Source organism: Saccoglossus kowalevskii, chromosome 10 (genome assembly GCF_978046115.1).
Source record: "Saccoglossus kowalevskii chromosome 10, keSacKowa6.1, whole genome shotgun sequence".
Taxonomy (NCBI): Eukaryota; Metazoa; Hemichordata; class Enteropneusta; family Harrimaniidae; genus Saccoglossus; species Saccoglossus kowalevskii.
In genome coordinates, this window is record NC_140650.1 from 170,849 (window position 1) to 186,521 (window position 15,673).

General features: G+C 32.6%; 1 protein-coding gene across 1 annotated transcript in view; it reads left to right on the forward strand.

The window, feature by feature from the left end:
- LOC102804022 (insulin-degrading enzyme-like) overlaps positions 1-15,673 on the forward strand; it is a 204,765-nt gene that overhangs the window by 47,319 nt on the left and 141,773 nt on the right. The window contains exon 6 of the mRNA XM_085504132.1: positions 9,882-10,051. Coding sequence (XP_085360258.1) covers positions 9,882-10,051 — 170 coding nt within the window. The remainder of the gene's footprint in view (positions 1-9,881; positions 10,052-15,673) is intronic.

Below are 15,673 nucleotides of genomic sequence, written 5' to 3' on the forward strand. Positions count from 1 at the left end.
CGCGCTATTCCATCTTCACCCGTGGAGGCTGTCAATAAACTCGTGCAAGCGCAAGGCTTTTCTGCAGAGTTGTCCAAGTTCCTCGCTTCGGCACAGTCGGACGGCACCAGACGTTTTTACGAATCCAGATGAAGACTGTACATTGATTGGTGTGACGGAAGGGAGATTGATTATCTCAGTCCCTCAATTAGCGAGGTACAAGTGTAGCCGTTTTTTTTCCTATATTTATTTGATCAATGAAAATCTATATCGACAACCTATGGATATATGTTTTATTCCCAGTTTTATCAGAATCTGCTGGACTGATAAACTGTTAAGTCATTCTGCTCGAAGAGGCCACACGCCAAGGGGGCTAGTGAATCCTCCTGCCTGGGACTTTTCGTTAGCTATAACAGCGTTACAACACCAACCCTTCGAGCCTATGGATAAGGCGGACATGAAGTATGTCACTATGAAAACATTTTACTTTTGGCTCTGGCGTCAGGTAAGTGGCGCTGTCCTTTAGTGACGAATGTGCCTCCTTTATGAACTCACAAGTTATTTTGAAGACTCGGCTTTCTTGCAAGAATCAAATCCCAGGGTATGACCCTGAGCCGATCGTCATCCCACGCCTCACTACTTGGTGGGCAAGGAGGGCTGTTAGGAACAGATTCTATGTCCTGTCCGAGCTCTGAGCTGGTACTGCGACCACACCAAGGTGTCTAGGGGCAGTGAGAAGTGCATGTTTGTCTGTTATGGAACAGAGCCTCCCTGCTTCGAATATCACCATTTCATGGTGGATTGTTGATACAGTTGTGGAAGCTTAACTGCTTCTTCATGGGCTCATTTGAAACGTCACCAGGTGAAGGCACACAAAGTGCATGGGGTAGCCAACTCAATGGCTTTGATGTCTGGGGCCTCGCTCGAGCAGGTGCTCTGAGCAGGGTTCTGGAGATTTTAGAATGTTTTCATTAACTATCACCTGAGAGACCTCCAAGCGCTGGAGTTCTTTACAGGTTGGGTCCAGTGGTGATGAGTCAGACAGTGTTCGTTGACCCAGCCCACACCACCAGGGGGCCATATGCGCGAAAGCGTTAGCGCGATAGTGTCGTCAGCAGAAACCAGCCTTCTTTGCTTGACGCTGCTGCATGGTTTCGATCAATGCTATCGAACCCCAGCAATACACTGTTTTTAATGCATTAGAATTGTTGGGGCCCTATTTTATTGTTCAGTCGGCCGGCTTTAGTAAACCTCCCTAAATTGGAAGGGGGGGGGGGTCAACTCTTGAGGCACCTGGTCCCTGAAGTGTCGCCCGAGTGGTTGTATCCTGGGACAAGACTCCTTGTTGGTGAGTAGTTTTAGATTTCTCTCAGTTTTTTGACCTTTCTACTTTGTGTCGAAAGGAGCTTCCCCACATCCGGTGAGTGTGCTACTAAACCTAACAAGTAATAAATGGAATTTATTATTTCCACGGACTTTCTGGTAGGTGATGTAGTAAACTATTAGGGTTGTACAAACCCGTTTGTTTACCTAATCATACCTACCAGAAAGTCTGTGGGACCCACCCACCTTCCCACAAGCTTCCTGCGGCCCGTTGGTACAGCAGCAACGTTTGTGAGAATGAAAGGATCAGGCCTCATATGCGTGAGCACCCTGACGGTGACCCCTTTTTTGCCTTGCCCGTAGTGTAGTGTAAACGAAGGGGAAGGTATAATAGTAAGGGGAAGATTTTGGCGTTGTTGTTGACGTGACTTGTGGGTGTGATAACTCAAGTAATTTTTACACAATTGGTTTCAAATTGATATATGTTATAAATAAACATGCAAAGATGGCCAAGTTTGATGTTGGTGCATTTTGATTGCATAATTAATGAGAGATGGCTACTGATTGGTTTTCGCTTGTGGGCGCGATAACTCGAGTAATTTTTACATGATCGGTCATAAATTGACATATGATATAAACAAACATGCAACGATGGCCAAGTTCGATATTGGTTAGATTAAAGTGTTTTAGACTAAAACCCGAACACAATCGTAAATACATGTAGGAAAAATGAGCATGCGGGTCACAGCCTCAACAGTACAGTAAACAACAAAACCTTTAAGTAAATAGTGAAGTATTTCCTCAGTCAGGTAATCATGTAGAATTAGATGTTGTTACCCATGAGGTTGATAATCTTATTGATCAATTAATGAACAAACTCAACAGACTAACAAATGAAAGTGAAATATCCTCAAATGTAATACAATTACTAAATCAGTTACACCTGTATCAAAAGAATATTGTGAGTACTGATTGGATAGATGTTATAAATTAACTCCCTGGTGCTGGTTTACAAAACCTTGGCCTTGTTATCAAAATGTTTTATACAAGTATTAATACATACTCCAGCATTTGCAAGCTACATTCTTACCAAATCAAAAACCCATCAATGCAGAAAAAATACAACACCATCTCGTTTGTTATGTGAATGGGAATCATTTATAATCCAGATGTATTTGGGTAACAACAGTTTTAATAGTGCAGCATGGTTACAGGAATACATTAAAAATACAGAATTATTTAATCCTCTTGTAGAAAATGATGCCCATGAGTTTCTTGTGATTTTATTTGATATATTAGAACAATATGATGTAAACAGTAATAATATGCCAGTACATACTTTACAAAGTATATTTATGGGTATCTGTAATAACATATAAATCAAAACACTGTGCATATCAGAATGTTAGACTTGAACCATTCACTGTTTTACCACTTCCTATCACATATTCTAGTAAATAATGAACCAGTTTCTATTTCAAATTGCCTTAATGATTATTTTAGTGAAGAAACAAGACATGAATATTCCTGTAGTCAAATTGCAACAAAGTGCATGACATTGTAAAAATGTAACCAATCTTGAAAGTATTACCACCATACCTTGTTATACAGTTTTTCAAATTTGGGGAATGAAATAGAGACACCTGTCAATTATTCAATAAATTTAAACATGTCTGAGTATGTAAGCAACAGTTCTATCTTAATACTTCATACAAGTTATATGAAATAAATAGTAATTTTTATGAATCCACCAATTACATTCAAGAACCATGTCACATACTTAGCAAGATTTATCTACTCATGTGAAAGATCAGGTTCAAAATAAGGCTGATGTTAGTTCATCTCCTCAATATGATATGTTAAGTAAAGAATTACACAGGCAAAATGAGCTCGAAGAAATAAAAAAAAGGCACGTGAAAGCTGATGTTATTGATCGTAAGAGGGAATATACAAAACAATTTATGAAACAGAAACGTAAAAACCAAGGTAATTGTCAATCAGAGTCAAGAAAAAAAATATCTCACAACTGGAGAAGGAAAGATATTTAAGGAGATTAAGCAGGGAAAATAAAGAACAATTGGAAAAGGAGAAAAATGCAATGAGGTTACATCACAAAATCAACACCCCTCTCCCAAATGTATAGCTAAGAGTAATATTTGGTAGTAAGAAATGAAAATTATGTTACAAAATTTCACTATTTCAAGAATTTAGCCAATGCTTGGTTTCAACTTAACCAGTTGTATCAACTATTCCCTTGTGGGCAAGGTTTCAATAGTTTTGCTATGTTTTCTATAGGGAATGCTACCCGAGGGTGTTTTTTGTGGACCCAGGTATATTCCCTAATTGTTTCCGTTTGGGGCTGTAATCTGTAATTAAGCCTAACGAGTAATAAATGAAATTTATTATTTCTACAGACTTTCTGGTAGGTATGATTAGGTAAACAAACGGGTTTGTACAACCCTAATATTCCATCATAAATAAACGCATAAACTGTTTCATCGAAGAAAATAAAATACTCAAAAACAACCAGGCCGGCTCCAGAAAAAACCACAGAACTGATCAATAGTATTAGATAATGCCAATACTGAATCACCACTCCTGAATAATAACACTGTTAACTCTATTTTATATGCAGATGTTTTAGCCCTCACTTCCACTACCCAGGCTGGTCTACAGACATCATTACTACCTTATACTAAAATATATTTGGATATTTAGAGTACTAACGAATTCCAACTTATGGTCCGGTCAGACTTAAAATACACCACGAATATTCACATTTGAGATATCATTTTTCGTATGTGTTGGTTCTTGGATATCTAAGCTTCGTCATCCTGTACTTCGTTTAATAATTTGAACTTCCCAGCTTGCGTAAAAAGGGAGAGTTTCGCGATTTTGACATCGAAAATGCCTTTGCTTCATTATTTGCTGAGGGACAGCCGCTTAGGTATGTGCTCTGTAACTTACAGCAAATGAACCTAAAAACGTTAGGTAATCAAACAAAATGACGTTGTACTCAAGTCCAAAAAGTACGTTCAAGGTCTTCATTTTTTTTCGTAGCATAAAAACGATTTACTCCCTCACTTATTGTAACACCCCCAAATCAACTGATTTCCATTCCCCTCAAGAGTCAAAATGGCATGTGCCTCTATTTTACGCTACGACTAGAAAAAGTCTTTTTTGCTTGACGTGTTCATTTGCCTTCAATTACGTTTCAGTGGCTGTCACTGTCGCATTCTGAGTCTTGCCGATAACATTTTGGTTCAAATCCACGTAGCTATCGCCGAAAATTCAAGAAATTGCTGGGATAGCTGCTTTTAGTGTTCATTTCTATGCAATATAAATTCATATCGATGCTGTGTGCGGCGAAGGCTGACAGATTGTTTTGGTTCTGTGGCCGGCTCTCATGGTACGGGCAACTGACATTACCTGACTTTTTTTTACTATTCTGACGTGTTCTGGGCTGTATATAACAGTCAGACAATATGAGTCTGAATCAGTTAGGCCCTGAAAAGTTCTTATGCCTACAAATCATCACATAATTATTGTTACACAAGTTGTTACTAGCTTATACTAAAACAAGCTGGTAGGCTGGTTGGCGATCGGCTCCGCTCAAAAAACAAGCAACATGTTTTCGGCTGTTGCCACGGTTGACACCATATACAAAGTTTGTCAAAAAAACACCCAGTGTTTAGAAGTCACTATATTTTATTGCTAGGACGTATTCTGCTGTTAAATTTATTATTTCCAACCGTTTTGTGATAGTATTTTCTAGATTGAAGGCAGCATTTACAGTTCACTCTAAGTTCAAAGTTGCGTTGGGATTGCATTGATACAGTGTAACAATGTATGCGCTGGTGATCTCTTACCAGTGTGCAACATAGACAAAATAAAAAGCATGATCATTTGAACACTGCTGATGAAAAGTTACCTCCACGTTGAGGTAAATTTTCTCGGTAATGAAAATAGACATAAGAAAAACAAACAGCATATTTTTGCCTACAACCAAGCTGAGTATAATGAGCTACGTCCGTGCTTTTTAATCGTAGAAATGTAGGGTGAGATACATTTGGCATGAATATATTAATTAAAAACAAATCAGTTTTTTGGCTGTTGCCATAGAAACGGTGGGCCAGAATTTGTGTTAAGATTTTACAACCTAACTACAGTGAAGGTGTGATTTGCCTGCCAAATTTGAACCAAATCGGCTCAGCCAAAAAATTCACAGAAGAGTTAAAAAGCCATTCCTGGTGAACAGTTACCCCAACTTTGGCTCAAATTTCACGGTAATTAGAAAAAGTGATTATAAAGGCAATCCTAGCAGAGCGGTTCATCAAAAAGTGATTTTAAAGGTAATCCTAGCGGTGCGGATCGCCAATATGTTACTTAGAGTACTAACAAATTCCCACTTCCGATTTGATTAGAATTAAAATACACCCCGAATATTCACTTTTGAGATTTTTGGTATGTGTTGGTTCATGGATATTTCAGCTTCGTCGTCCTGTACTTCATTTAGTACTGTAAAATGACTAATTTTCACTGGGTTTAAATTTCACTGATTTACCATTTCGGGCATATTCAGTGGGTTTTAAATTCACGGTTTCGTCATTTAGATAATGTGTTCTATGCTAAATTTTACATATTCACTGGGTTTTAATTTAGCGCATTTTTCCAGTCAGCGAAATAAGCTAAATTAAAACCCAGTGAATAATTACCCCCTTTACAGTAATTCGAACTTCCCAGATTGTGTCAAATCAGAGAGTTCCTTGATTTCGATATCGAGACCGCCTTGGCTTAATTATTTGCTGGGGGCCGCTTAGGTATGTTAGGTTTTGGTTCTGTGGCCGGCTCTCATGGTACGGGCAACTGACATTACCTGACTTTTTTTTACTATTCTGACGTGTTCTGGGCTGTATATAACAGTCAGACAATATGAGTCTGAATCAGTTAGGCCCTGAAAAGTTCTTATGCCTACAAATCATCACATAATTATTGTTACACAAGTTGTTACTAGCTTATACTAAAACAAGCTGGTAGGCTGGTTGGCGATCGGCTCCGCTCAAAAAACAAGCAACGTGTTTTCGGCTGTTGCCACGGTTGACACTGGGCACCATATACAAAGTTTGTCATAAAAACACCCAGTCTTTAGAAGTCACTATATTTTATTGCTAGGACGTATTCTGCTGTTAAATTTATTATTTCCAACCGTTTTGCGATAGTATTTTCTAGATTGAAGGCAGCATTTACAGTTCACTCTAAGTTCAAAGTTGCGTTGGGATTGCATTGATACAGTGTAACAATGTATGCGCCGGTGATTTCTTACCAGTGTGCAACATAGACAAAATAAAAAGCATGATCATTTGAACACGGCTGATGAAAAGTTACCTCCACGTTGAGGTAAATTTTCTCGGTAATGAAAATAGACATAAGAAAAACAAACAGCATATTTTTGCCTACAACCAAGCTGAGTATAATGAGCTACGTCCGTGCTTTTTAATCGTAGAAATGTAGGGTGAGATACATTTGGCATGAATATATTAATTAAAAACAAATCAGTTTTTTGGCTGTTACCATAGAAACGGTGGGCCAGAATTTGTGTTAAGATTTTACAACCTAACTACAGTGAAGGTGTGATTTGCCTGCCAAATTTGAACCAAATCGGCTCAGCCAAAAAATTCACAGAAGAGTTAAAAAGCCATTCCTGGTGAACAGTTACCCCAACTTTGGCTCAAATTTCACGGTAATTAGAAAAAGTGATTATAAGGGCAATCCTAGCAGAGCGGTTCATCAAAAAGTGATTTTAAAGGTAATCCTAGCGGTGCGGATCGCCAATATGTTACTTAGAGTACTAACAAATTCCCACTTCCGATTTGATTAGAATTAAAATACACCCCGAATATTCACTTTTGAGATTTTTGGTATGTGTTGGTTCTTGGATATTTCAGCTTCGTCGTCCTGTACTTCATTTAGTAATTCGAACTTCCCAGATTGTGTCAAATCAGAGAGTTCCTTGATTTCGATATCGAGACCGCCTTGGCTTAATTATTTGCTGGGGGCCGCTTAGGTATGTGCTCTGCAACTTGCAGCGCATGAACCTAAACACGTTAGATAATCAAATTCACTAGAAGTTGACAATCCCTAATACTGCTAAATCGCCAGTTGTGAACTTTATCAGGATTCCCGTATAAAGTTACACATCATTCTAGCAAGGAAAAATATTGATTACTGTTGTGCAGGTTATTTAATAAAATATGAAATGATCAATATTTCATTTTTGTTAGTATATCTTTATTTATTAAAATATGTACACATTATATCTGATTGGGGTGGGTATTGCCAAGCAAGTTTATAAAATTATAAACAAATATTTTTGTGAATAACACTGACCGCGAAATACGCCTTTGAGAAGTATTGCTGATGAATACTTTATATTGCAATTCCTTTCAATTTGAATTAGTTGTATTGCAATGCATTAGTAATAATGATAATAATAATAATAATAATAATAATAATAATTATTATTATTATTGCATCTTTACAAATACAGTATTCCTATCAGTACAGTAGCAATAAAAGTATACCGGTAATAAATAAGTATAAATAATGTAAATATATACATTCCTTTATTTCATTGTTGAGACTGAGTTATATATACAGTTTGTTACGTACTACAATTTATCTATATTGGAAAACGGTTATGGGGATTATTAATTTCAATAAACAATATTCAACTATCCTTTGCAACACCAATAAGATCATAATGGTTATGTTTATTGGTCTTTGAAACTAGAGGCATTATCAGAGCATGGGTTCTATTTTGGAACTCTTGCCAGGATGGTATTCCCAGAATAGTGCCAGTTGTTAAAGAAACATAAAGCTTTAATTCTCAACAAGGATGAGAGGACCAGTTACTGAGACAAAGCAGTTTCGCGTGGAGTAGAGCTTTGTCTCAGTAACTGGTCCTTTCATCCTTGTTGAGAATTAAAGCTTTGTATTGTAAGAATTAAAGAATGAGAATTAAAGAGGGAATTAAAGAATTAAAGTTGAGAATTAAAGCTACAGATACGAAACCCAATTACCGCGAAAGCCACTCACCGCGATGCTACTAGTTAAATACACTAAATGAATATTCCAATAAGTGGAAATTGAGTGTGAACCTTTCAAAAACTCAAGTTGTTATCTTCGGTTCATCAACATTGTGAGAAAAAAAATACCAATTCAGTTTTGGAAATGATAACATTCAAACTACAAACAGTTATACATATCTAGGAATCACAATAAAATCAAATGGGAGTTTTGCTGATGCCATGTCAAATTTAGCAGGTAAAGCTGGAAAATCAATTTACATCATGAACAAAGTACTTTTAGGAAATCTAGACATAAAACTAAAAACTATTTATCATTTACATAAACCAATTATGGGCCCTAGACTTGCAGGACATTCAGGACAATGTTAAATGCTAAATAAATATTAAATTCTGCAAACAAATCTTACAAGTAAATAACATATCCTGTGACTTAGCATCAAGAGCAGAGGTGGGTCATTATCCACTACTGCTCAGTGCAAAAGTTCAAGCTATTAATTACTGGTTGCATATAAGGGAACTCCCAGATGATAATCTAACAAAACAGACAAACCTAGAATAAACACAACACAATACTATACAATACAAATGGCTAAATGCAATACATACAATATTTAAAGACAATTCACTAAACTTCATAGAAGAAAAATCACTCACTGTCAAACAAAAAATAAAATTAATCAAGTTTTAAAAACTTCCCTTGAAAATAAATATGCCAGTTTCTGGAAAGAAATGATTTCCAAAGAAATTAGCAAACTGAGAACATATGCTCAATTTAAAACAGAATACTGTGGAATACTTTATTTTCGCTGGAATTAATTTTCACTGAAAAGGCTTTTTGGGCGTTTTGTATGTAATTTATTTTCACTGTTTTTTGATGAGTTTAATGTGAAATATAGGAAAAAAAAGATTTTATTTTCACGGAATCATTCCAAGCAAAAATAAAGTATTCTACAGTATATCTTTGAGCCATATTTGAATGAACTTGACACTCATTAGAGGAAAATGAATTTAGAATTAGTAACCATAACTTGGCAATAGAGAATGACAGATATTTATTTCCTAAGAAACCTATAAACAAAAGAATATGCAATAACTGTGACACAAAGTCAATTGAAGATAAATAACATTTTCTATTGCACTGCCCGAAATATAGCACACACACGGGAAACTTCAATTAAAAAATGAACTACTTTCATCGAACAATAAAAATATACAGTTATATACTCTCAAGCAAAGATCCTGGCATAATCATAGAACTTGCCAATTATATTTACACAACAAAAAGATTTATTTAACATTTAAATACTAGTTAAGTTCTTTTGTTTTGTTTTTTGTAAAATATTTTTACATATATCTTGTTATTACTTTTAATCTCTTTATTGCTGTACTTATCCTATGTAAAACAATATGTGATCATTTACTACTGAAGACGAATGCCTGGGGAACTGAGAAAAATTTTAATAACAAACTGTTGTTTATGTTAACTTTCAGATTTGCACAGTTTTTTCTTTGTCCATTGTTTAACAAAGACAGTAAGGATCGGGAAGTGAATGCTGTTGACTCTGAAAATCATAAAAATTTAAAATCTGATATGTGGAGGATTTTTCAGCTGGAGAAAGCAACAGCCGATTCTAGCCACCCGTATAGTAAATTTGGAACAGGTGAGTACCACTGACTAGATAAATAATTCACCATATTCACATTTCACTGTTCTCTAAATATTCAATCATATTCACATTTCACTGTTTTCAAAATATTCAATCATATTCACATTTCCTGTTCTCAAAATATTCAATCATATTCACATTTCACTGTTCTCTAAATATTCACCATATTCATGTTTCACTGTTCTCTAAATATTCAATCATATTCACATTTCACTGTTCTCTAAATATTCAATCATATTCACATTTCACTGTTTTCAAAATATTCAATCATATTCACATTTCCTGTTCTCAAAATATTCAATCATATTCACATTTCACTGTTCTCTAAATATTCAATCATATTCACATTTCACTGTTCTCAAAATATTCAATCATATTCACATTTCCTGTTCTCAAAATATTCAATCATATTCACATTTCACTGTTCTCTAAATATTCAATCATATTCACATTTCACTGTTCTCTAAATATTCACCATATTCACATTTCACTGTTCTCAAAATATTCAATCATATTCACATTTCACTGTTCTCTAAATATTCAATCATATTCACATTTCACTGTTCTCTAAATATTCAATCATATTCACATTTCACTGTTCTCTAAATATTTAATCATATTCACATTTCACTGTTCTCTAAATATTCACCATATTCACATTTCACTGTTCTCTAAATATTCACCATATTCACATTTCACTGTTCTCTAAATATTCAATCATATTCACATTTCACTGTTCTCTAAATATTTAATCATATTCACATTTCACTGTTCTCTAAATATTCAATTATATTCACATTTCACTGTTCTCTAAATATTCAATCATATTCACATTTTCTGTTCTCAAAATATTCAATCATATTCACATTTCACTGTTCTCTAAATATTCAATCATATTCACATTTCACTGTTTTCAAAATATTCAATCATATTCACATTTCCTGTTCTCAAAATATTCAATCATATTCACATTTCACTGTTCTCTAAATATTCAATCATATTCACATTTCACTGTTCTCTAAATATTCAATCATATTCACATTTCACTGTTCTCAAAATATTCAATCATATTCACATTTCACTGTTCTCAAAATATTCAATCATATTCACATTTCACTGTTCTCTAAATATTCAATCATATTCACATTTCCTGTTCTCAAAATATTCAATCATATTCACATTTCACTGTTCTCAAAATATTCAATCATATTCACATTTCACTGTTCTCTAAATATTCACCATATTCACATTTCACTGTTCTCAAAATATTCAATCATATTCACATTTCACTGTTCTCAAAATATTCACCATATTCACATTTCACTGTTATCTAAATATTCACCATATTCACATTTCACTGTTCTCTAAATATTCAATCATATTCACATTTCACTGTTCTCTAAATATTCAATCATATTCACATTTCACTGTTCTCTAAATATTCAATCATATTCACATTTCACTGTTCTCTAAATATTCCATCATATTCACATTTCACTGTTCTCAAAATATTCAATCATATTCACATTTCACTGTTCTCTAAATATTCAATCATATTCACATTTCCTGTTCTCAAAATATTCAATCATATTCACATTTCACTGTTCTCAAAATATTCAATCATATTCACATTTCACTGTTCTCTAAATATTCAATCATATTCACATTTCCTGTTCTCAAAATATTCAATCATATTCACATTTCACTGTTCTCTAAATATTCAATCATATTCACATTTCACTGTTCTCAAAATATTCAATCATATTCACATTTCGTGTTCTCAAAATATTCAATCATATTCACATTTCACTGTTCTCAAAATATTCAATCATATTCACATTTCACTGTTCTCTAAATATTCAATCATATTCACATTTCACTGTTCTCTAAATATTCAATCATATTCACATTTCACTGTTCTCTAAATATTCAATCATATTCACATTTCACTGTTCTCTAAATATTCAATCATATTCACATTTCACTGTTCTCTAAATATTCAATCATATTCACATTTCACTGTTCTCTAAATATTCACCATATTCACATTTCACTGTTCCCTAAATATTTAATCATATTCACATTTCACTATTCTCTAAATATTTAATCATATTCACATTTCACTGTTCTCTAAATATTCAATCATATTCACATTTCACTGTTCTCTAAATATTTAATCATATTCACATTTCCTGTTCCCAAAATATTCAATCATATTCACATTTCACTTTTCTCTAAATATTTAATCATATTCACATTTCACTGTTCTCAAAATATTCAATCATATTCACATTTCCTGTTCTCAAAATATTCAATCATATTCACATTTCACTGTTCTCTAAATATTCAATCATATTCACATTTCACTGTTCTCAAAATATTCAATCATATTCACATTTCACTGTTCTCTAAATATTCAATCATATTCACATTTCACTGTTCTCTAAATATTCAATCATATTCACATTTCACTGTTCTCTAAATATTCACCATATTCACATTTCACTGTTCTCTAAATATTTAATCATAATCACATTTCACTGTTCTCTAAATATTCAATCATATTCACATTTCACTGTTCTCAAAATATTCAATCATATAAAATTTCACATTTCCTATTCTCAAAATATTCAATCATATTCACATTTCCTATTCTCAAAATATTCAATCGTATTCACATTTCAGTGTTCTCTAAATATTCACCATATTCACATTTCCTATTCTCAAAATATTCAATCATATTCACATTTCACTGTTCTCAAAATATTCAATCATATTCACATTTCCTGTTCTCAAAATATTCAATCATATTCACATTTCACTGTTCTCTAAATATTCAATCATATTCACATTTCACTGTTCTCAAAATATTTAATCATATTCACATTTCACTGTTCTCTAAATATTCAATCATATTCACATTTCACTGTTCTCAAAATATTCAATCATATTCACATTTCCTGTTCTCAAAATATTCAATCATATTCACATTTCACTGTTCTCTAAATATTCAATCATATTCACATTTCACTGTTCTCTAAATATTTAATCATATTCACATTTCACTGTTCTCTAAATATTCACCATATTCACATTTCACTGTTCTCTAAATATTCAATCATATTCACATTTCACTGTTCTCAAAATATTCAATCATATTCACATTTCACTGTTCTCAAAATATTCAATCATATTCACATTTCCTGTTCTCAAAATATTCAATCATATTCACATTTCACTGTTCTCAAAATATTCAATCATATTCACATTTCCTGTTCTCAAAATATTCAATCATATTCACATTTCACTGTTCTCTAAATATTCACCATATTCACATTTCACTGTTCTCTAAATATTTAATCATATTCACATTTCACTGTTCTCTAAATATTCACCATATTCACATTTCACTGTTCTCAAAATATTCAATCATATTCACATTTCACTGTTCTCTAAATTTCAATCATATTCACATTTCACTGTTCTCTAAATATTCAATCATATTCACATTTCACTGTTCTCTAAATATTCAATCATATTCACATTTCACTGTTCTCTAAATATTCACCATATTCACATTTCACTGTTCTCAAAATATTCAATCATATTCACATTTCACTGTTCTCTAAATTTCAATCATATTCACATTTCACTGTTCTCTAAATATTTAATCATATTCACATTTCACTGTTCTCTAAATATTTAATCATATTCACATTTCACTGTTCTCTAAATATTCAATCATATTCACATTTCACTGTTCTCAAAATATTCAATCATATTCACATTTCTCTGTTCTCTAAATATTCACATTTCACTGTTCTCTAAATATTTAATCATATTCACATTTCACTGTTCTCTAAATATTCACCATATGCACATTTCACTGTTCTCAAAATATTCAATCATATTCACATTTCCTGTTCTCAAAATATTCAATCATATTCACATTTCACTGTTCTCTAAATATTCAATCATATTCACATTTCACTGTTCTCTAAATATTCAATCATATTCACATTTCACTGTTCTCTAAATATTCAATCATATTCACATTTCACTGTTCTCAAAATATTCAATCATATTCACATTTCACTGTTCTCTAAATATTCAATCATATTCACATTTCACTGTTCTCAAAATATTCAATCATATTCACATTTCACTGTTCTCAAAATATTCAATCATATTCACATTTCACTGTTCTCAAAATATTCAATCATATTCACATTTCCTGTTCTCAAAATATTCAATCATATTCACATTTCACTGTTCTCTAAATATTTAATCATATTCACATTTCACTGTTCTCTAAATATTCACCATATTCACATTTCACTGTTCTCTAAATATTCAATCATATTCACATTTCACTGTTTTCTAAATATTCACCATATTCACATTTCACTGTTCTCTAAATATTCAATCATATTCACATTTCCTGTTCTCAAAATATTCAATCATATTCACATTTCACTGTTCTCTAAATATTCACCATATTCACATTTCACTGTTCTCTAAATATTCAATCATATTCACATTTCACTGTTTTCTAAATATTCACCATATTCACATTTCACTGTTCTCTAAATATTCAATCATATTCACATTTCCTGTTCTCAAAATATTCAATCATATTCGCATTTCACTGTTCTCTAAATATTCACCATATTCACATTTCACTGTTCTCTAAATATTCACCATATTCACATTTCACTGTTCCCTAAATATTTAATCATATTCACATTTCACTGTTCTCTAAATATTCACCATATTCACATTTCACTGTTCTCTAAATATTTAATCATATTCACATTTCACTGTTCTCTAAATATTCCATCATATTCACATTTCACTGTTCTCAAAATATTCAATCATATTCACATTTCACTGTTCTCTAAATATTCAATCATATTCACATTTCACTGTTCTCTAAATATTCAATCATATTCACATTTCACTGTTCTCTAAATATTCACCATATTCACATTTCACTGTTCTCTAAATATTCACCATATTCACATTTCACTGTTCCCTAAATATTTAATCATATTCACATTTCACTGTTCTCTAAATATTCACCATATTCACATTTCACTGTTCTCTAAATATTTAATCATATTCACATTTCACTGTTCTCTAAATATTCCATCATATTCACATTTCACTGTTCTCAAAATATTCAATCATATTCACATTTCACTGTTCTCTAAATATTCAATCATATTCACATTTCACTGTTCTCTAAATATTCAATCATATTCGCATTTCACTGTTCTCTAAATATTCACCATATTCACATTTCACTGTTCTCTAAATATTCACCATATTCACATTTCACTGTTCCCTAAATATTTAATCATATTCACATTTCACTGTTCTCTAAATATTCACCATATTCACATTTCACTGTTCTCTAAATATTTAATCATATTCACATTTCACTGTTCTCTAAATATTCCATCATATTCACATTTCACTGTTCTCAAAATATTCAATCATATTCACATTTCACTGTTCTCTAAATATTCCATCATATTCACATTTCACTGTTCTCAAAATATTCAATCATATTCACATTTCACTGTTCTCTAAATATTCACCATATTCACATTT